Genomic DNA, 23,667 nt, shown 5'->3' on the forward strand with positions numbered 1-23,667 from the left:
GTCCGATTATATTTAAAATGTTATCAATACTATGTTGAATGATATTAAATAAACATCCTAGCCCCATACTATTTCAGTATTATGGCATTTCCATTTTTAATTTTTTTTAAAAATATATATATATATATGTTTATGGATCTATAATTTTTTCTTTTTATTATTAATTCGTTTGTTTACTTTAGAGCAAATAAAAGTTAATGTCCAATGAAACTATTTTAATTTTTTTTTTTTTTTAGGAAGCTTTTTAATGTGATTTGGAAGACTATTATTGGGAAAGGTCACATCACTTAATTAGTGTAGTGATGCATTAATCAATTTAGTAAAAAGCTGTAAGACTTTAGCAACTCTTAATTAATTGTTTGATTACTTAATTAGTTAATTATGATTATATATATACAGTAGAACTGGCAAAAATTTACCCGATATGACAATGCAACACGAAATAATTGGGTTTGAGTCAAATATTTCAACCCGATTATATATACGGGTTGACACGAACCCGACACGATAGTAAACGGGTCAGGTTAGGATTGAGGTTCTCAACTCGAACCCGACATGATAACTCGATTATAATATATTAATATTAATTAATATATTTATTATATATGTAAAATAATCATAATTTAATAATTTTTTCATAAATTAATTTAAATTAAGTTCAATTTTAAATAATTCAACCTAATTTACGCTTATACTAATAAAAACTAACATAACACGACAACATAAAAAAAATTATTTAATTTGAATAAAAAAATTCGACTTAATTATGTATACGGATCAACACGAGTCAACCCGAACCTGACACGACAATAAACAGGTCAACACGAACCCGACACGATCATAAACGGATCGGGTTAGAGTTAAATAATTTAACCCGCTTAATGTATTCAACCCGATACAAACCCGACACAAATCGACCAATTGTTAGCTCTAATATACAATATATGTATTGATATTTAAAAGGGAAATAGGTTGGTGTGTGTAACACAAATATAATAAAGAGAGTTAGTTAGGATAATGATATGTAATATTAGTGGACAAATAATAGTACTCTATGATTCGATAATATATAATCGCATTTTAATGTTATTACCATCTCTAGACAAGAAAGAAAACAACACTATATAGTGTCTTTATTTTTTGAATTTTTTTTTTTTTTTTAAAAAAAAACTTTTGATAAATTTTAATTAATAAGATATTTCAAATACAATATGTATTCCAACAAATCAATTACAACCACAAGAGATATATATACTAAATAAAATAAATAAAGACACTTCAACAAAGAAATACTTTTGGTTCCGTTATATAAACTTTTGGAGTTTTGAAAATAAATAAATAAATATATAGATAAAAATTATTAAAAATTAGTATATGATTAAATATTTTTTAAAAATGTTACTGTTGATTAATATTTTAATTAAAAATATGTGTCTAAACATAGAAATAATATGAAAACAACAAAACATTCAAGTATATACTACTTACAAAATAATCAAAACTATAATATTATACAATTTTTATTTTTATTTTTATTTTTTTTTAAAAATGCCATCCATCACTTATATTTAAAAATAGTGGGTTTGGTTAAATGAAAAATTGTTACATAATATTGACAGTATTTTATTATAAGATGAAAATAAAATAATAATAATAATAATAATAATAATAATCTGAAAACATAATCATACTCTATTTATTTATATTTCATCCATTCAATCATTTTATATAAAGCATTAAGTTTAATCCCACTAAGTTAAAATTTCAACATGGTAATTAACACATAACAAAATCATTATAGTTACGAGAAATAAATAAATAAATAAATAATTGTGAAATAACTTTTATAATATTTCTTGGTTCAGAAGTAATATATATTATATTATTTAATAGTTATCTATAAATTCATCTTCTTCTTTTTTATCCATTGTGATTTAATATCTCATAAATAATATATACTAATATTATGTATATTTTTAAATATTACTCCCTCCGTCCATTCTTTAATGTCCTATTTGATATGGTTTTTTTATAAAATGACAAATTTGTCTTTAATCTTATGTATATAAAATGAAAAAATAAATAAAGTAAGGGTAAAAGAGTAAATTCTGTATATAAAAATAGTAAGAGGACAATAATTATTTGATATTTCAGATAGGAAAGTAGGACGTTAGTTTCTGGACGGAGGGAGTAGTATTTTATATACATGTATAATAATAAATGAATGCATAAAAATGTGTTTATTCTGTAATTTAGTAAAAATAGATTAATGCTATTATTGTAATAATAATAATTTAAATGTAAGTATATATATTTTTTATTATTAATATAGAAATCATACTTATTAAAAAAAATGAAAATATTGGATGGACAAGATTCGGATATTTGCAAATATATAAGTATTTGGTATCCTAATCGAACCGATAAATACCCAAAATAAAAATATTTACAGTATTTACAAATAATTTGAATCGAACTGATATTTAAAATATATATTAAGATATAACTGAAATTACAATTAAATAAAAATATTTACAAATATTTTAAACCGAACCAAAACAAAATATTATATAATTATTAATATAAAATATAAAATTTAATAATATAAATATATTTGAATCGAATTTTCTGGATTAACCAAAAATTAAATTCCATTAGATATTTTTTCCTATTGAACAAATAAATAAATAAATAAATTTCAAACACAAATTAGTAGAGAAAGGGTGACACATGAATGATAGGTCCGCAGTAGTGCACAGTCCACCAGCCATGTGCTCATTTCAATTCAAGAATTCGATACATACATCTATATATAATAATAATTAATACCCAATTAAAAAAAATAAAAAAATAAAAAATAAACAATTATTAAAATAAAAAATTACTTAAATGAATTGTAACGATGCAGTTGGTACCGCAGCTCCAAATCGGGGCTCCACCACTGCCGGATCCCATGAGCTTCCATGAAGCTCCGATAACCCGAACCCGAATTGATACTCAAGTACCCGCAAGGTATCAAATGGGCAGCCTCACAGTCGTCTTCCTTCCCCATCATCGTCTTCCCCACGATGCTCCCAATCGAATGCTTCATCGCTATCCTACCTATCATCCCCATCTTCTCCCTCTGCTCAAAATATCCCAAATATTCCGAGCAGATCGGGTCCCATGGATTCACAAACAGGTAAGGTATCCATCTCGAAAGCACTCTGAAATGGTCCTTCTCCTTATTCTCTACTTTCAGCGCCGTCGCCAGCGCCGCCGTCGCCAAATTTCCGGCCAGCCGGAACCCGAATTTCAAAGTCTCGTTGCTCAGCCTGCCGATCGGCGGCGACGGGAATGGCGGATTGAATAAATAGGTCTCCAGATGGATTCCGTATTGTTTGATCATTTTCCGTCCGACGAGAAGCGCAATGGCGGATCCGAGGGAGTGGCCGGCGAGCCAGATTCCGGCGGCGGCGCTCCACCGGGCTGCGGCGGCCAGTGCGGTGGCGAAACGTGTGCTCCGGTCGAGATTGTTTAGGACGCAGTGGAGATTGAGCTTGGAGTCCTCCTCTCTGATGCCGGCGTTTAGGATCGTTCCGCGGACGGCGACGACGTACCGCGGCGGCGGCGATTGGCTGCCGGAGTAGCAGACGACGGCGTGGGAGTAGGCTGTGTATTCGAAGACGGCGCCGAAGATGGAGACATCGTGTTTGTCGAAGAGGATTTCGACGAGGTTGAAGTTGAAGAACTGCCACCACGGCGGCGCCATGGCGTATGGGCCACCGTGCCGATTCTGCCGGCGGTCGCGCTCCATTGCGTACACTCCTTGGACTAAGCTCGCCGCGATCGATCTTCTATGATTCGAATTGCTCCTATCATTTTCGAATTTATGAAAACATTGTTATATTAAAGTAAAAAACTAATTAAAAAGAGTAAGATTGTTTACTAAAAAAAGATAAACTTATTTTTATGACAAAATAAATAAGGGAAGTAAATCTTACAAATATATGTATTAATATAATATAAATGTATGCTATGACTTAGTATATGTTCATAATCTACAAAATATTGTAAAATAATTAGTAACCCTAATTTTCTAAAATCATATTAATATATATATATATGTCAAAGGATGGGAGTGCTTATTATAGTTAATCAACACACTGCTCGTAGGTCATGGGTTCAGGTCTCCACGCCTTTAGGTCTATCTGTCATTTATTTCGTCGGACTAATTTGTAGGATATTAGGTTCAATTGAGGTTTATCCAGAGCGCACTCGATGAGTAACGGCTACAAGTTCTACGTTATAAAAAAAAAATAGAGATTGTCGGATTGTGGTCCAGTGAAGGATGACCTAATAGTGTAAGGTGAACTTGTGACCGTATGATTATAACTTAAAATCCCTGACGCCTTCAGGTCCACGTGTCACACATGGCTAACCTAGTGTGTTTTGCCTTGTCGAATCTAATTTGCAGGATATTATATTCGATCGAAAATTTATCCAAAACACAAGTAGCTCACGATATAAATATATATATATATGATATATGCTAATAATATACATAATACGATTGATTTCACCGTAAAAATGATGATAAAACAACACACACACACATATATATATATATATATATAAACTAGAAGATATTGTACAGATTGAATCACAATCACCACTGTAGTATATAATGTAATGTATGTATCATATATAGATATATTACCAGTCAAGTGCAGTGAGAAATGATGGGCCAGATTGGTAGAAGTTGTCCTTGTCTAACTCCATTAAAGCCTCCTACTTAGCTTTTCTTCACCTGAGCAATTCAATTCACACAATCAATCAATAAACCCTAATTTCTTCAATTCCAGAAAGAAAACCCTAATTATTCAGATAATCAATTAATCTCGTTTCGTAATCATCAAAATTAAACAAAAAAGAAAATCAAACACGAAAAGCACAAAATAGGACAAACTCAAACAGAACCCACAAACAAGAACTTGAATACAATAATGTAATGGTGAATACGAAGTTGTTGCAGAAACAGACAAGAAAGGATAATCAATCAAGAACAACCTCAAAGATGAAACACTAGCAGATTCTGATCTGAATTCTGCTCTTATCTATTGATAGAATGAAAAATACCCTCGATCGATTCTCTTACCACGTTTCGATATAGTCTTCTGCTAGCTCTCGCCACAACATGTGAACATACCTCGGCCTTTAAATAAGAGTCAACTTGAAAAAAAAAAAAAGTAAAATAAAATAAGAATCAACTTGAAAAAAAAAAGTAAAAAAAATTAAATAAAATAAGAATCAACTTGAAAAAAAAAAAAAAAAAGATAAAATAAAATAAGAGTCAAAATTGAGTGAAAAATTTTGGTGCCTTTTTTTTTATGAGTTTAAAAAAAAATTGATTGTTTGCGGGAATATTGTGAGGAAAAAATATTTAAAAAAGAAAAAAGAAAAACAGAGTTCAAATAATAAAAGTTTTAAAAACTTTGCTAAAAAAATATATCCAAACAATAAGATTTTAAATTTGAATAATTATTAGTTTAATACAAATAAAAACGAATGTGGATGTCGTAAAATTGATATTTAATATAATATAAAAATAAATATTTAATTTAAAATTTTTAAAGGAAAAAAAAAACTATATATATATATAAATAGTAAAATTAAATAAAATCGCCAACAATGTCAACTTGCAACTTGCAAACAAAATTCACAATTTAACTAATTAAACTTAGTCAATATATGCAACTAATTAAGCCTTCTTGATTAATTATATATATTTATACAAGTGTGATAGTTGCAAGCATTTATGATTTGGAGATCTTTATTTAATTCAGAGTGTCCCAATTAATAATAAATAAATTAATTAATTATTATAATAGTGTCCATAGAAATTAAGAAATGAAATTGCCTAGTCGTTCGTGTAAGAAAGAAAGTGGGTGGGAAAGTGCTTCACATCAAAGACCAAATGCCCCGCGACATTTTATGACTTTCTAGGAGACCTAGCCTCTCTTTAGATTTTATTTTTTGAAATTTTGAAAAATAAAAATAAAAAAATATTTTATAAATATATATATATAAAAATTTTGAGTGGAAAAAAAATATATTCTCTCCATTCCAGGTTGTCATTTATTTTTATATATAAATTTTTTTTATATTAGTATTATATTGAATTTGTAGTTAAAATTATTAGTATTATGTAATATAAAAGTAATAACATTAGTACAAATATATTATAAATTACAAGTACTAAATTAAAATGGATAATTGGATGGATTGAAATGAAAAATGACAATATTTCATTGGACTGATGATTATTATTATTATTATTTTATTATTATTATTATTAACATATCCTTTAGTTTGTTGATTTTGGGTCATTTAATGGCCCATTTTTTTATTTCCTATCATGATCCAGTCCAAGTACACATTGAAAAGGGAATTTAAATAAAAATTAGATTCATTTTATTTTAATTTCATATCAAAACTATCCCTATTTAATCAATACAGTTCTTAATAAAAATATATGATTTTATCTTATAAAAATTATTTAAATAAAAACTCAAATTCAAACCAAACAAACCATAACACTACAACAATTATTTCTAATAACTAAAAACATATATTAGTATATGGCCTAGAAGCACAAATATTCAACAACCCATTGGAGGCCCAGGGTCAATTAATCAGGTGCAATAATTAGTAGTGGCAATTTCGGCCCGGCCCGATCTTTTCGAACTCATGATCTATCAATAATAACGTAAGACCTCAATTATTATTAGATTATACTTCAATTTTTAAAATATATTTAATTTCTAAAATTGGGTCGGCCCAGTTACGATCCAAAAATTTTCAAATTTATTTTTAAATTCAAATGCGATTTTATTATTATTATTATTATTATTATTTTTATATTGGATTCGGATCTTATTTTCAAACTATGTTTATTTTTGCCAACTTTAGGAATACTGATATATATATATATATATATATTTATATAGCATTTGTGTATTGTAAAGAATGAATAAATATAGAAAAAATAAATAAATAAATAAATAAATATAGGCTAGCCTATATATGTATATTCATGTAAGTTTTGGTTCCCCAAATTTGTGGGTGAAGCAGCAGGTGCTTAAATTGACAGAGATATATAGAAACAGACAGAAAGAAGAAATTAATCATTATTGATGTTACCATCATCATCAATTTATTTATTAATTAATTACCAACACCTGCCTAGTTCCCCCACCCACCCACTTCTCAAATTTTGTAACTTTTTTATTATTGTGCATTATTTTCTTAATTTAAATTAGCAAATAGTATATACTATTAATTATTATTATTATTATTATATATTGTGAATTGACTTGTGGAAGTAACAGTGTGCTACATACATTATGCATCCATCCACATTTGTCTTCTTATAATTATTACATATCATATCAAATTCAGACAATCTATCACACAAGAGTTAGAGTTAGACAGTGATTTACATATAAATAAATAAATAATTAAATTAAAGAATTAGAAAGACTGATAAAATTCACCTTAATTAAACTTTCAATGAAGTTATCATGATATCTTCATTAAGTGCTGGTAACATATTGATACAAATAGGGATTCATAATATATTTATATTATATGCATAATATATATATATAAGATTTATTTAATATGTGAAAAATATTAGATGAAATTGTCCACAATTTCTTTGAAATTTGGAAATTCAGTTGTACAGTGCTTCCTTACATTTTAAAAAAATGTTGCATGAAATCCTCCTTCATGCAAAAAAAAATATAGATATGAAATTGTATTCTCATCACACAAGGGAGGTTCAATAGTGGTGGAATTTTATGCAATATTTTTTAAAGTATAAAGGGACGCCGTGCAATTTTTAAAGTATATGGAAATTTTACGCTGAATTTTGAAATCACAATGGAATTACGAGCAATTTAACCAAAATATTATTGAAAAACTTGTCACGAAATCATAGATATAAACCATTAAGATTAAGAAATCATTTAATTTAGGAGTTTCTTATTTTGATTTTGTTCCGAGTCTTTCGAAAGTCATGTAATGGTGAGCTTTGAGAAAGAAATGGACAAGAAGATGTATGTATTATTGTATTTTAAGATGTTAGATAATAAATATGATGATAGAAAGGGTGATGTTTTTGTCGACTAGCAATTATTAAAAATATGGGATTGGAAGGAAGTATGGTCCTCCATATTTGCATATGGCCAAGCAAATTTATTTCTATGTGCTTTATATTCCACATTCCACGATTTAAATAAAACTCCCTACACTTTACCATTTTTGCCCCTCTCCTTCATTGCTATACCATACCAATCAACCTTTCTTCTACTTACATTTCATTTCATTTTTTTTTTTTTTCAATATATACATTCTAGTTTAATTGACACGTCACCAAATAAATTCATCGCATTAACCCTCGTCATATATCATCTTAGGTGGCATGACGGCGTCGTAATAGTCGCAGAACGCATGAGATATGACAAAATACAGATATAAACTAACAGCAAATGACAATAGTCGATAAAACATATGTCACGCGTTGTTTAGCTTTAACCAGACACATGTACTATAAATTAAGATCAAACGGCAATAGTCAGACAACACATGACATAACATAAATGTATGTATGTATGAACTAACAACAAATGATAATAGTTTACACAGTACATATCAAGCTGACTATTCATGGTAAGAACACATGTTGCATTAATTCAAGCCATACACTAAAAAGTAATTGTCTAATAAACGTCGTACTTGTTAATTAACAGCATCGTAAATGTCGTCTAGGCATCATATAGCGCTTCTAATCCTCCAAAAAAATATTTCGACCTCATCACAGCTGTTGTTTTTCATCAAAAAGAATATAAACAACTCAAATGTCCCATATGAAAATAAAAATAAGATCCATCCAAAAGTATTAAGTTTTGTTTGGATGTATTCGAAGCCAACAATAAGTGCCCCTTCCCATAAGAAAACAAGAACATTTCCGCCGCCAATTCCTACTAATTTCTATTGACAAAGACAAATGCTATCAAACAATAAATCATATATATATATATATATATACTTACCCTTCCATTATTTATTTTCATAAACATTCAAAACTCTCCTACTAAACCAAAACAATAACGCTTGTGGTAATTACAATTTTACTTCATTTCATCGCTTCAATAGCGGCGAAACCAGCCTCCGAATTCCGAAAGTCAAAATATCAGCCCAGTTCTGTGACATCGTATTTTTTGATTCTATTTGACAAAACAACAAAAATATAAAAAAGAAGAAAAGCAATAAATTTTAAATTTTGAAAAGACAAATTAATATAATCATATAAAAAATTGTACTTCCCTGTCCCGAACACCATACAATAAGAAAAATAAGAAATAGTTAAATATATTTAATCTCTACTTCACATTTTATCCTATCACATCTATCAAATAAATATACATTTTTCTCTTTTATCATATCATTTCATTTTCAAATTATCTTATTTAATAATATCCATTTAAATTCTCGTGACGAAAACAAATAGTACACCATGTTTAGAACATAACAAGTATTATATACACTACAAAAAATAGAAACTACGAGCTAGCGGCCGGAGCTGACCCCAAACCCCATATAAACTTGTTCTATATACAATAATAATAATAATAATAATAATAATAATAATAATAATAAACAAGGCCCACTTATAAGTGGGATGACCTAAAAACTAACACATTCCAATTGAGGGCTGAGGGCACATACACAATGGCTCCTCATTCAATTCATCACTACTACTAATAGAGAGGCTCTATTTTTGTCACTATGCATTCAATTTCATCAAACAAGTGCAATTTTATTTGAATACGAATACACATTTGGCACTTAAATAAATTTGGATCTTCTCTTGTCACCACTTACCTTTGATTTCATTCATCTCTCGTTTGTCACCAAAATGAACACACCTACCTCCATCAATTTGTGTTTATATACAAAATCCGGTCCACGAAAACCGAACGAACCCATGTCACCGATTACTAAATAAAATTTCGGCTTACCAAAGGTTTTCCGTAGGATTATGGGAAAAAGGCAAGAACCGAATTCGAAGGCACGATCAAAACCAATTTTAATATGACCGAAACATCTTCAATCGACCACATCAAAATTTTTGAGAATTTTACCTCGGAGCTATCCTTTATTTTATTTAGCATTTTACTTTTATTTTTATCCATACCTTGTTATGGAAAAATTACAAGAACGAATGAAGAAAAATATGAAAATTAAAAGAATTTTGTCAAATCTCGACCATTGTGACTAACACTCGACCAGATATTGGTACCCATTATTACATAAGAACAAAAGTAGACAATATGAACTTAGAAAGAATTTGAGTATCCAATTCGATCTAAATTGATCTACGTCTGAGAGCCTAGACTATTTCCTTATTTGTTTATTATATGCTCATTTTCTTTTTTTTAAGCAAAAAAATATACCATTTTTTGTTCTTTTTAACCCTTTTTTTTTTTTTTTTTAACTATAAGAAGCAAAAAATACATATTGTATTAAAATTTGTGTTCAATCTTCACAATCCAACTTAACTAAAGATTACTACATAATGTTAAATATTCATGTTTCTGTAATATGAATATAATGTTAAATTTTTGTTGAATAGTTAGTTGGAATTAAATGAGACTCGTGTATGTAGAATGAATGATACTCATCGGTCTTTCTTAGTGAAATGACACGTCGACATCATCAATGGCATAGGACAACAAGACCTTGCCACGTTTTAGTTATCTATTGCATAAAACAAAATTGGTCACACTTTTAAAGGACTAACTCAGCCATGTGTCCAAAGTATTCCATATTTGAGTAAACTTCTCAGATTGCAACCTTCATAATCAGACCAACTTCCTCACTTATAAAAATAAATAAAAAATAAAAATTCCCCCATATTTGTTTTAATAATATACTATCTTCGTCCTACTCTAAAGGTCTCTGTGTGTATATATATATATTTTATATTGATCTTTAAATATTAATTATTATATAAACATATAATATAAATTTAAGGAAAATAGAAAAATACTTTCATCAGTGTCTTATAATACTATTATAATAATATTTGTCCAAAAAATTATATAAAAATAAAAATATTTTTAATATTACGTAAAATGATTTAAAAGGTAAATGGAATTTTTAGAGTCGAACGGAGAGAGTATATTATAAGTTTATTTATTATTTGTCAAAATGCCCATAAAATCAGCGAAATTCTTATTTACTTTAAAAAATTGTATGACGTCTCTTATAGTTTAAAAATATTGCATAATTCACTCAGCTTAAAATCTTCACTTTATTTTAAAAAATTGTCTAACGCTCTCTTATACTTAAAAAAAAATGTCTATACAAAAAAATAATCTTTTCATCCCATCAGAGAGGTTACATAGCGGTGGAGTTTTATGCCATTTTTAAAATATATATATATATATAATTATACTGAATTTCGAAATCTATTAGCATTTTTACATTATTATTTTAAAATAGTTTTAGGGAGGTAAAGATTAATGAGTCCCCAGCCGTATCCATTATACATCAACCAAAGCAATCAAAATCTCCACTGCAATTATTCAAATAATTAATATATATATATATATACACATATATTTTCTCCTTTTTCCCATACTTTTAAAACCCCACATTCCCACAGCCTACTTTTTAAAATTAATAATACTATTTGAGAATTTGACCAAATTTAATTGATGTATGAAATGATACAAACTCTCACTTAAGCAGTAAGATTCTTCTTTATTCAACACTAGAGGTTCCAAGTTCTCTGATTGGCCAACAAAATTTCTTCTGTCCAACTTTATTCAATTATTATGTTTCAGCACATTAAGATGTCGACAAACTCAAGTTTTATACCATAATAATACTAATACTAATACTAATACTACTTTGTAGCTTCTAAAAGCGTGCTCGGTAAGACACGCTTTTTCATTGAAATACTAAGAATATATTATTATTTTTCAAAAAGCGTGTTTGTGCTATTAATATCGGCGCTCAATTATATAATACTAGCAAAACAAAAGGCAATCGCTTTAATATATTGGCCTTTCCATAATTGCAAACATCATATAGTGGCTGCCGCCTGCCTCATAAGATCGATTACTAATACACTAAATAATCATTAATTTTGTAAGTTCAGTGCATGTAGAATAAAATTAAATTTAGAGTTGCTAGATGAGTAAAATATTCACATAAAAACGATCACTAATTTTTCTATTAGAAAATTATCGTCACTCACAAGGAATATATAATAGTTTCAAAAGGAAATACAGAAAATACCAAACAACAATAATTTAATCATAACAATAATTGAAGAAAAAGGGTTGTGGTTAAAGTGCTTAAAGATCATTCTGGACTCAACTCACAACACATAGGATGCACATAATAAATAAATAAATAGATCATCACCACACAATTTATATTTATATAAAAATAAATGCATCATGCACAACAAGTTGTGGGTACAGGGTACAATTAGAAGGGGGCAATTTTTTTTTTTTAATTTACAGAATAATTTATATATATATATATATATATAAAATATGATCTCTTTTTGTCCGGTTGTAAGATATATGTTTAGTGTTGGGGCGGAATATAAAAAATAATAGTATTTAAATTAAAATAAGCAGTAAAAATAGCATAAATATATTTTGTCTTTAAATATATATTTTTTTGATAAAAAAATAATTATGTGATAATTACTAAAGTAGGAGTATTTAGATAAAACCATGGAGTTATAATTACTAAAAAAACCGAAATGAATACAAAAAAAATAATAATAATGTGATGGTAAAGTAAGAGTATTTATGTAAAACAGTGTAGTAATAATTACTAAACAAGAAAATGTGTACATTAAAGCAGGACGGACAAAAATGAAAAATATATACGTGAAGAGGAACATAGTAGATTAGATGCTGAATTAAGAAATTCACCATGCTGAATTTGATCTACACCATTAATTAATTAAAATAATTAAATTAAAATGAAAGATTTGGATCAATTTCAGCTTATGCTAAATTGTTTATCACTTCAGTATTTGATCCAAAGCCAAAGAGGAAATGGAGATAATATATTTTATTGCGAAATAACAAATTACAACAATATCAGTGACTATATTGTAAATATTCATTTTTTAAAAAATAAATAAATAATAATACAATTTCTAATTAAAATAAATAAATTCAACACTTGATATTGTTGTTTATTTTAAACATTTTTATATATTATATATCCTCATAATTTTTTTTTAAAATAAGTAAAAATAACCATAGGGGTGTGGGTGGAGCAAGAGGGGCTGCTTGCCCCTTAATACCTTCACTCCTATGCAACAATAATTCACCCATCACATACTACTATGTCACTATTAATCTCAACATATATATATCACGCTCACAATGCAAAGAACGCATAATATGTTAATACAATACAATACAAAATATCAATCGACTTGGATAATAGTCCATATAGCTCATATTTGATCGGAACACATATCGTATATTAACACAATACAATATATAATATATAACTGACATTACTTACTAATAACAACACATTATTTCAAGAATAATACCGTGTTATGTATATTATTATAATGTAATAGCTATTAGCCCCAATCAGCATTGTAAAAAACCAGGCATTGAGATATATAGGTCACATGATAAATGTATATTCAATGCATCACGTATTTCATCATATAATTTCAAATGTAGAAAAGGCCTCAGATTATTGGTCATTAGCAGCATAATGGGCAAACATTTATGTACAAAGGTGGAGATAAAATTAGCACAAAAATTAACTACAAGGACAGAAATTGTGCTTAGACATAGATGAATAATGATACAGATTGTATGCTAACAAAATGTTGTCTACTTGTCCAAAAGAAGCCAAATATACCCAATTGTACTCACTAATTATTGCCCACCACTTGCAGCAGTAATAATTTGCATGTGTAATGTTGGGTTATCCCGTATAGACTATTGCAATTATTAATCTTACACCATAAGATTGTTCTATGTATCTTCCCAGCCAATAATTACAAATAAATAAATAAAAAGATACAATGTTCTTATAACATTAATCAATATGTTTAGGTAACATTTTATATAAATGATTGGTCTATATGTTTTAGGGTTAGCATATATGAACAATACCATCCTATAATGCAACAAGTGATGTGAGATAAATAAATAAATAAAATTTAAATGGGTATACAAAATTAAATTCACATAATCTTTTGCGTTAGAAATTAATACTAGACTAATTCATGTTAGTTTCAGATGTGTCGTATCTGCATATTTGACAATATAACGGATGATTTTTTTCAAACAACTATGAATTAGATATAAGATTATTTCGATACAAATTTTATTTAAATGACTAAAATAATAATTTGTGTAAAGTAAGGCACTAAAAATACATATATCCCTAGAAAAATTGTTGAAAGCTCACTTTAATATATTAATAGGCTTAAAAAGTTTATTTAAATGAAGAATTGGATTGAAATGAATCTCATACTATTATTCACTTTTTAATTCTTTCAAATATTCAAATTCAAAAATTTATTATTCCAAAATATCATCTAAACAAACCTAAAAGTCATTAATAACTCATATCCAACTCTGCTTTCACGTGCATGTAATAACCATAAGGCCAAAATATCAACTTTCATGCTAAAAAGAAAGTATCTGCCTAATTTTTCCACTTATTTTTATCCGAAAATCTGAGCTGTTACACTGAAGTTGCACATGTAATAAATCACAAAATTTCAGATTATACTAATGTAAATAACAAATCTTCTTCGCAGATTTTGATGTGTCTGATAGAATCAAAAACAGAAAAAAAAAAAAAAAAAAAATGTCGCACATGCGACTTTTCACCCAAACAAATTGAAGAAATTTGTTAAGGACAGGCTTTTTATTCTTTGTTTATTTCCACTTCATATTACTTACTTTACTTCAAACTAATTTTATTTTTAACTTTCCCATTATCAGATTCCTCTCTTTCTCTCTCTAGTGGACCTTAGTCTTAAGACTATACCATTCCACCTATATAAAGACCTCTCCTCCATTAAACCATTTCTCTTTCTATCTTATACCTACACTTGGAAACACTGTTCTGTTGATTCCTGGAGAAGAAGTAAATGTATGCAGAAACAGGGTTAATGTTTCCATACTTGCAGAACTTCACTCAAGAAGTTCACCTGTTTAATGAATTTGGCTTTTCACAGAAGCCCAATGCTTCTTCACTGGTAAACAATTCGATGTTTTGAACCTTCTGCTGTTCTTGGATTTTCATTTTCCCCTTTTGATTTGGGGTTTTGATTTTTGGGGTGGAGGGTTGTTTCTTTTAGATCTGTTAGTGTATCACATATATGGGGTTTTTTAAGTTCTTGGGAATCCCTCAATTACAGTTAGAATTTTCAGAATTTTTTGTAGTTCTTGAATTGGATTTTGGGGCACTAACTAAAGTTTAAATTTGGATGTGAAAATTCGGTATATAATTTTGTGTAAAGGTGAATTTAATTTACTTATATGAGAGATTCGATTTGCCTTAATGTTCTGTTTTTCTGTGGGTGTCAAATAGAGCATAAATGGCAAAAGCTTTAACTTCCAGTAATGGCAGAAAAGGTAAAATCATTAGAAATCATATCATAGTCATCATTGAATCCCTTCGTTCTATAACTCAAGACAATATCTTCACCCATTACAAGACACCATAACTATATGCCATGTGTTTTTATTTCTTACATATTCCAAACTCTTCTTTTTTGTCTCGATTAATTCCCTTTTATGCATGTGTTTGTTCTCATAAGGATTGATTGGAAACCCCTTTTCTTGATGACCTTAAAAGGGGCTACCTAAATCTCAGTTGTTTTAATGCACTAAAGGGTTTGAGCTTTATGGGGTAATAATATTGGACACTAGGTAGATTTTGATTTTTTCTGTTATTTACAATATTAATTGCTGCAAATTTCTTGTACTTAGTTTCATTACTAGTGCTTTTTAGACATACAAGGAAAAGTTAAGCACATGCTTAAGATTATATAGCATGTGAAAAGGCTGTTTGGTTTTTAAGAGGATTTCTTTCAAGTAGTTATGTCATAATGACACAAAATCCCACTTTGTTAAAAGATTATTACCAGGAAACATGAGTTTCTCATTTCAAACCTAACATTTTGTTTCTAAATTCCTATGCAGGGTCTACCAACTAGCTTCCTTCAGACATCGGCTACCATTATATCCGACTACAACCTCGGGGGAGATGGCGATCTGTTCAAGGCACCCGAGCCAGTAATTGGCGAACCTTCAGTTGGACTTGATCCAATGACGGCTGCAATCACGATGATTTCTAGTGGAGAAGATGTTATCTGCCCCCAGTCATTGACTGTATCCGATGTTGAATCATCGATTGAGAATGGGCAGCTTCTCAGTGAGGTTTTCTATGAATGCAGGAAGGACCTTTTGGCGAAAGAAGGGACTGAAACACCCCTCTCTGAAGTTCTTAGTATCAAGATTCCTACAGATGAAACCTATCTTGATGAAAAGTCAGTTTCATTCCAGAAAAGCATTAGTTCAAACTCAATTCTGGAGGGTCCATTCCAGAAAAGTGTTAGCTCGGGTTGTTTAAAATCTATGGACAGTATGGTTGAGACTCCCCTGAATCCTAGTTTTCTGGATTTTCCGGTTTTGGACTTTGGGGCAGTTTATGGGATGCGAAGAGCATTCAGTGAAGGAGACATCAAGGTTAGCTTCCTCTGTCTCATTCTTCACTTTACATCGGTTATGGAAGCTCAAGGTATAGGATCTAAAGTTAAATAAATAACAGTCAAAAGAAGCTCAAATCCTATGAAAGGGTATGTCAAGAAACCACTAATGCACAAACTTTTTATTGATTCGATGACAATCTATACGAACTGAGAAATGTATAGTGAACTCTTCAACAGGATATAGGGCAGAGTTATTTATACTGAGTTTTTATGACAGACACTGGGCACCGGAGAAATAAGTCTCAGACAATCCCCAATGGGGCAAAATAACATTCCGAGAAGCTGCAGTTCAGATGACCGTAGGGAAAAGCTCTCACGATACTGGAGTAAGAAATCCAAGAGGAATTTTGGTAGAAAAATCAAGGTTAGGTTTAAATCTTTGAAACTACATCCGGAACAATGGAAGACTAGACTAACACTAAGTTCTTATTTCAGTATGCGTGCAGGAAGGCTCTGGCTGACAGCCAGCCAAGAATTCGCGGAAGATTTGCAAAGACAGAAGAAATGGATAGCTTCAGGAAGCAATAATTTGTTCTATGGTGATGCACAATAATCCTAATCCTGGACTACGTCACTACTACTACTACTATTGTTCTTTGTCGTAGGTCAGTTAAATGAAGCTTTGATGGAATCTACTCTCAATAACCCTGAACTTGAAGCTTGAAAACATTTAGTTTCATCACAGCTGTAATAATCACTCCTCTGTAAATCAAGTGCTTAGCTATCTGTATATACTGTTTGGTTAATGATTAACTAAATAAGATTTCTGCAGTTTCACTAACATATGGTCATTTCAAGTCCTTATTTGTGCTGCAAAGAATGTCGAAGCTACTAGATTGTTGGGATTGTTATATTTTGCAGATTGCTATTAATAATGAAACTAGAGGATTATAAAGTTGGAAGACTATATAATATAGCCAATACAGCATTTTCATGTCTCACTAACTTTTAGGTGAAATATCATTGCACATCTTATTAGAACGGGGATGTTGGAAGACTATATAATATAATCAATTATGTAAATTTTTATCAAATACTAAATAGTAACAACCTAATGAGTTAGAACTAGTGCTATCAATGCAGTTAAAGTCGAACTAGGATTCTCAATACAGTTGAAGTCGGAAACAGATTCCGAACACAGATAAAGTCATTAACAGGACTCAAAATGTAGCTAGAATCGGAAGCAAGCTCTAAACAGAATCAAGACGGACGATATAATGCCTAATATAAAACTTTATTAGAAACAAGAAACAAGTTTGACAAGAAAGATTCTTAAATTGAGGAAGCCTTTGGGTATATTTCGAGTTGATGATGTTACATATTGTAGTAACTTTTGGAATTGCTTATTCATGATAATGAAATTAGAGACATACACAGTATTTGATATGAACCCTAAAATCACCAATAAACAAAATTAACTGATCCAGGCATAAACAACAATAATAATAATGCAGGATGAATACCAACTCCCCCAACGTAATATGATCTGGATAACAGCAAAGACTTACCGGTCCCTGCAGTCCGACCACCACCAACCTTGACCTGAGACAATGATAGCACCGCAATCATCTATTAAGCGATTTTTTGTTTTAAAAAAGAGAACGAAGAAGTACCTGTTCTTACGTTATTCTAGTCATCGAATTTGAAGGAGACAAACTGACCAGAGAGAATATACATATATATATATTATTGAAGGAATCGCAATCGCCAGCAAAATGCGCCGAATAATTGCAGTGAAAACCATAATTGTTCTGTGATTTTCTGGTCAGACGAGACGTTTAGAGCTCGGTCAGTTTTCTTCCCAGCAGCCATGAGAATATTAAATAAGTTGTCAGTCATTCCGTTTCGCCATTGACATTTATCAAATCGTCTGCCTCTCGCACATTTCCTGCTACTTGATCTTCCGTTCTTCCAATTTTTTTATGTATTACTGTATATTAAATGAAATAGGTGCGTTTGTTTAGAAGAATTTGGGGGAAAATCTATTATTCAAATAAAAATTTTCAAAAAAAATATGAAATCAAATGTTTATTTTTATTTTTTATATTATATTAAAAAAATTAATTTTATATTAAAATATGACAAAGACTTAATTAAATAACACTATTTCAATTCTAATTTAAATTTTTTATTATTCAAATTTTAATTTAAAATTCAAATTTCACGCATTTATTTCTTTGATTTTGGATTTAGAAGATTTTAATTTCAATTTTATTATTCTTACAGCCTCCAAAATAATTGTAGTTAATTTATGTAAATATTTTGTTTACATAAATATATATGTATTTTAATAACTTGGGAGCCCATAGCTCCTACTGCCCTGATTATTTGAGTAAACTCGATCGAATCTAATTTTCTATAAATATATTGTAATTGATACGAAAATAGTTACATAATAATTGATGAGATGTTGGTATTAAAAAATCAATAACTAGCAAAATAAAATTTTAAAATACAAAAAGTAAAAGAATCAAATAGAGTATTTGATTTAATGATTTTAAAAACCAAATATATATATATATAGATATATCTAAAAGTTAAGCATACACACTTTGTTTCATATAGCGTTTTGATTGAAGTACTTGCAAGTCTTATGTATTTACACTATGTTGATTTTTTAAAAAAATATAAAATAATATTAAAAAAATATCAATTTTTAGTACAAATAGCACTATATTTTTAAAATAAAAGTATAAGTCTAATGTTCTATAGAAATATTATATAGAATATATATTGTACTATTTGAACTTTTAATTTGTATTATTATGATATTTTCTGAACTTGTCTTATGAAAGAAAATAATATTGTACTTAACCGCAGCCTTCATATAGAGATAACAAACGGCCATATTATAATATTCTTATTAGGGTGTATTTGTTTGAGATTGAATTTTAAATATATTATTCAAATTAAATACTTATTTTTTATTTTTTATATTATATTAAAAATTAATTTTACATTTAAAATATCACGTCAATGTCTATTTATAAAAATTTTATTATTTAAATTCCACCTCAAAATCCAAACACGAGACAAACACACCCTTAGTTTATTATTATCATTTAGTCTGACCAAGTCGACTGATAGGAACCCATTTGACATAATAATTTAATACTTACATGAACCATAATAAATAAACAAATACAAATTATAGTATTTTATTTTATTTTTATGTTCTAATAATTGAAGCAATCTATAAATAAATAAATAAACTGACGCCACACTATGCATTCTCAGTTTCTCACTACAACACTGCCAGGACTCCAGCGCCAGATGAATCCGCACCGTTGATACGATGGTCAAAACCACAAGATCAACGGTGCAGATCTACCTAAACAAGTCAACACTCTGAATGCATTGACTTGCCAGCAGCAGACATCCAAAACCTAAAGAAAGTCGTACTTCCCCATTAGTCCAAATCCTTCAAATCCCAAATAAAATCACTTCAATTTCACTCCCAAAGCCTCTTCCACCACCGCCGGAAATAATGGCCGCCGCCGCCGTCTCCGCCGCCACACCGCCGGCGACCTTTCTCCTCTACTACACCGTCTTCCTCCTCCTCCTCAAATCGACGTCATTTTCCGGCGCCGCCCAATCGTGCTCCCCCTCCTTCTGCGGGTCCACAGAGCCCATAATCCGATTCCCCTTTCGCCTGAAAACCCTACAGCCCGCCGCCTGCGGCGCCGCCGGATTCACTCTGGCCTGCGACGGATTCAACAATCAGACAACAATCGACCTACGGAGGTCCGGGACCTTCGCCGTCCGGGCAATCGACTACGCCCGGCAGAACATATGGCTGAACGACCCCGGCGGGTGCCTTCCCCGGCGGCTCCTGGAGCTGAACCTCACCGGAACGCCGTTCGCCGGCGTGTTCTTGCAGGAATTTATGGTGTACAGATGCGGCGCGTCGTCGTTGGATCCAAGGAAGTATAATTTGGATCGGATAGAGTGTCTGAGCGACGGGAACTTCTCCGTGTTCGCGACGGCGTCGGAGCGGGTGGCGCCGCTTCTGGCGGCGAGGTGCTCGGCGATGGCGACGGTGGCGGTGCCGGTGAAGTGGGATTCATTTGAGCCGGTGGCGACGTCGGATCTAAGCGACGACGTGCGGCTGCGGTGGGGGTCGCCGAGCTGCGGCGGCTGCGAGTCGCGCGGCGGCCGGTGCGGCTTCACCGGCGCCAACGCCACCGTGGTTGAGTGCAGCCGCGGCGCCTCCGGCCGGGGTAAACTCATGGCTCACCCACTCTTCTATTATTATTATTATTCATTTCATCTAATATACTTTGCCTATATTTTTATTTTATTTCACATTATTTATTTATTTTTTTTAAATATAATTATATTTTAAATTTTATAATCTTTTAAATTTTAATTTTATTATTTTAATTATTTACTAATTATATTACACTTAAATTTTTGTACAATACTAGATATGTAGGAGGGAATAAATTAGATGCAGGAAGTTTTTGATGCTATTCATAATTAATACTGTACTTTCCATTTCATAAAAAATTAATTTATTTTATTGTTTTTAAGTTGTATGTATATACTAGTTTAATACTACTATTTATTCTTTTTAAGTTTTATTCATTGTTTTGCCACCGATATAAATTTCATCTGTTTTTAAATTATTAATTTTAATTCAAAATTTATATTATTAATAATATTATGAATATTCTAATTTTACTTTTTAAAAAAATATAAAATAATATTCCACAAACATTGGTATATATTTTCGCCCAACTCTTGCAAATTAAATTAAGTGGCAAGACATGCTCTGTCATGAAAATTTAGGGTATTTTTCTTTCGATATAGTTTAAAATTTTTTGGTTTGAATTTGTTGCTAAAATAATTGATATGATGTTTTGGGATAGAAAAAAATAAAATTTTTTTTCAAAAAATACAGAGTCCAAATTATAAAAATTTGAGGTTTGAGATTAAAGAAACAAACCCTTAGTCTCAGATATAAGTTATATGACAAAAAAAATATATTATTTTTCATTTATATCCGCCTCAAAATAAAGGTATTATTTTTAAATTTAGTAATTATATTACCTATTTATCATAATTGCTACTGGTCTTGTGTTGATTCAACTACATCAAGACCGGATCAGCACATGATATAAGAATAATCAACATATATTTATACATATCTCAGCATATGCTATATTCTAATATAGATTATAAGATAACATATGTTGAGTTATATGTAATAACATATATGATATATTAGAACTACAGTAAGATATCCATAAATATATGATGATAATCCATATAACATATGTTGATCCGGAAAAATCAGCCTTATAGCAACTTGATCGGATTGGCAGCTGATCATGTCTTATCTGCTTAACATACTAAATACATTTACAATTTATAATATAGTATTACACCAATATCCTAATACACAATACTAATAAAGATATTTTTTTGTTATTACTACGAATTAATATAATATTAATATTAAAAAAAAAATTATGCAAAAAACAAATGACACTCTTTTTTGTCGAATTCGACGCTGACAGGACTGCCGAGAAGCGCAAGGTACGCCATCATCATCGGCGCCGGCGTGCCGGCGTTCCTCTGCCTGCTGGGATTCGTGTGCTTCCTCTCCAGCCGCCTGCGCCGCCTCTGCTGCAGGCTGCGACACCGCCAGCCTGTCATGGAGTATTCCATGGCTGTGGCGCCGCAGCCCATAGCCGCCGCCCGGTCAGGACTGGACATGCCGACGATCGAGTCGTACCCGAAAACGACGCTGGGGGAGAGCTGTCGGCTGCCCAATCCCGACGACAACATTTGCTCGATCTGCTTGTCGGAATACATGGCCCACGACACTCTCAGAACCATTCCGGAATGCCGCCATTGCTTCCACGCCGACTGCGTCGATAAATGGCTCCGGCAGAACGGGTCGTGTCCTGTCTGCAGGAACTCACCCAAGACATCAACTCCTGTGCCGCAAGATTGATAGTTTCTTAAAGACAAATTGTTAAAAGACGGGGTTTATGAAACACAACAATGTTACAACATGCGAAGATCGAATATGTGTAGAAGCTTTATGCACAAAATGGTTCATATGAAATGGAAGTAATAGAAGTTGAGACATTTCGAGAAAATATGCTAGGACAAGCTAAACATGAGTTGTTAATGAATATAATATTATATTGTCTCTATGCTTAATTTTTTTTTTTGTATAATAAAAAAAATAAGCATAAATTTTGATGGAGAAGGAAATATTAGTTTATTATAATATAAAATAATACTTCCTCCGTTCACGGATAAAGTAAACATTTATTTTTGGAGTGATGTTTAAAAAATAATAGTATTTTAATTATAGTGTGTAGTTAAAAATAATGTAATGATATTTTTGTCTTTTGCTTTTTTATATAAAAGTAATGATGTGATGTAAAGTAAGGGTAGTTGTGGAAAAAAACAAGGTATTTAATAAAATGTTTACTTTGTAATTAAACGTCCCAAAATATAAATGTGTATACTTTCTAACTGGATGGAGAGAGTAATATTTTGAAAAACATATGAGTTATTTAACTAGGTAATTTTTATTTGTTTTGATGTATTGAATATGTAAATACTTGTAGTATATATGTAAATAAATAAAATGCTGAAATAATAAAAATTAAAGAGTATGTAAAAATTATAAACATTAATGTAAAAAAGAAAAAAGACAACTAGAACACATCAAATATATATACATACAAGAAATAAATATATAACATATCATTTATGTTAATATAATATAGAACTTGACTAAAGAAAATTAATATAAAATTTATGTTAATATAATTCAATTCGATAATATAGAAATTGACTAAAGAAAA

General features: G+C 30.1%; 3 protein-coding genes across 5 annotated transcripts; 2 read left to right on the forward strand and 1 right to left on the reverse strand.

The window, feature by feature from the left end:
• Positions 1–2,769: 2,769 nt before the first annotated feature.
• Positions 2,770–5,162, reverse strand: LOC127244985 (GDSL esterase/lipase At4g10955-like). 2 transcript variants are annotated; one of them, XM_051265619.1, is made up of 3 exons: positions 5,138–5,162; positions 4,700–4,789; positions 2,770–3,854 (listed from the first exon to the last, which is right to left on the reverse strand). In XM_051265619.1, exons 2-3 carry the CDS (start codon positions 4,759–4,761, stop codon positions 2,882–2,884), a joined length of 1,035 nt encoding a protein of 344 aa, XP_051121576.1. In that variant the 5' UTR covers positions 4,762–4,789; positions 5,138–5,162; the 3' UTR covers positions 2,770–2,881. The 2 variants fall into 2 exon arrangements, with proteins under 2 accessions (XP_051121576.1, XP_051121574.1); XM_051265617.1 differs by having other exon boundaries at positions 5,050–5,153.
• Positions 5,163–15,082: 9,920 nt separating this feature from the next.
• LOC127245149 (zinc finger protein CONSTANS-LIKE 1-like) lies at positions 15,083–17,618 on the forward strand. 2 transcript variants are annotated; one of them, XM_051265883.1, is made up of 4 exons: positions 15,114–15,319; positions 16,269–16,814; positions 17,055–17,201; positions 17,273–17,618. In XM_051265883.1, exons 1-4 carry the CDS (start codon positions 15,212–15,214, stop codon positions 17,363–17,365), a joined length of 894 nt encoding a protein of 297 aa, XP_051121840.1. In that variant the 5' UTR covers positions 15,114–15,211; the 3' UTR covers positions 17,366–17,618. The 2 variants fall into 2 exon arrangements, with proteins under 2 accessions (XP_051121841.1, XP_051121840.1); XM_051265884.1 differs by lacking the exon at positions 17,273–17,618 and having other exon boundaries at positions 15,083–15,319; positions 16,269–16,924; positions 17,015–17,162.
• A 2,427-nt stretch (positions 17,619–20,045) lies between these two features.
• LOC127244929 (putative RING-H2 finger protein ATL21A) lies at positions 20,046–22,997 on the forward strand. Its single transcript, XM_051265526.1, has 2 exons — positions 20,046–21,057; positions 22,360–22,997. The coding sequence occupies exons 1-2, from the start codon at positions 20,325–20,327 to the stop codon at positions 22,797–22,799; spliced, it is 1,173 nt and encodes a 390-aa protein (XP_051121483.1). The 5' UTR covers positions 20,046–20,324; the 3' UTR covers positions 22,800–22,997.
• Positions 22,998–23,667: the final 670 nt, after the last annotated feature.

This window comes from Andrographis paniculata, unplaced genomic scaffold (genome assembly GCF_009805555.1).
Source record: "Andrographis paniculata isolate CXL003 unplaced genomic scaffold, ASM980555v1 Contig21END, whole genome shotgun sequence".
NCBI lineage: Eukaryota > Viridiplantae > Streptophyta > Magnoliopsida > Lamiales > Acanthaceae > Andrographis > Andrographis paniculata.

Coding starts and splice junctions, on each gene's coding strand:
- LOC127244985 (XM_051265619.1), bottom strand. CDS start 4,761: ATGGAGTTAGACAAGGACAACTTCTACCAATCTGGCCCATCATTTCTC. Junction 3,855..4,699: donor TTTCTCACTGCACTTGACTG/GTAATATATCTA, acceptor CGAAAATGATAG/GAGCAATTCGAATCATAGAA.
- LOC127245149 (XM_051265883.1), top strand. CDS start 15,212: ATGTATGCAGAAACAGGGTTAATGTTTCCATACTTGCAGAACTTCACT. Junction 15,320..16,268: donor AGCCCAATGCTTCTTCACTG/GTAAACAATTCG, acceptor ATTCCTATGCAG/GGTCTACCAACTAGCTTCCT. Junction 16,815..17,054: donor TCAGTGAAGGAGACATCAAG/GTTAGCTTCCTC, acceptor TTTTTATGACAG/ACACTGGGCACCGGAGAAAT.
- LOC127244929 (XM_051265526.1), top strand. CDS start 20,325: ATGGCCGCCGCCGCCGTCTCCGCCGCCACACCGCCGGCGACCTTTCTC. Junction 21,058..22,359: donor CCGCGGCGCCTCCGGCCGGG/GTAAACTCATGG, acceptor CGACGCTGACAG/GACTGCCGAGAAGCGCAAGG.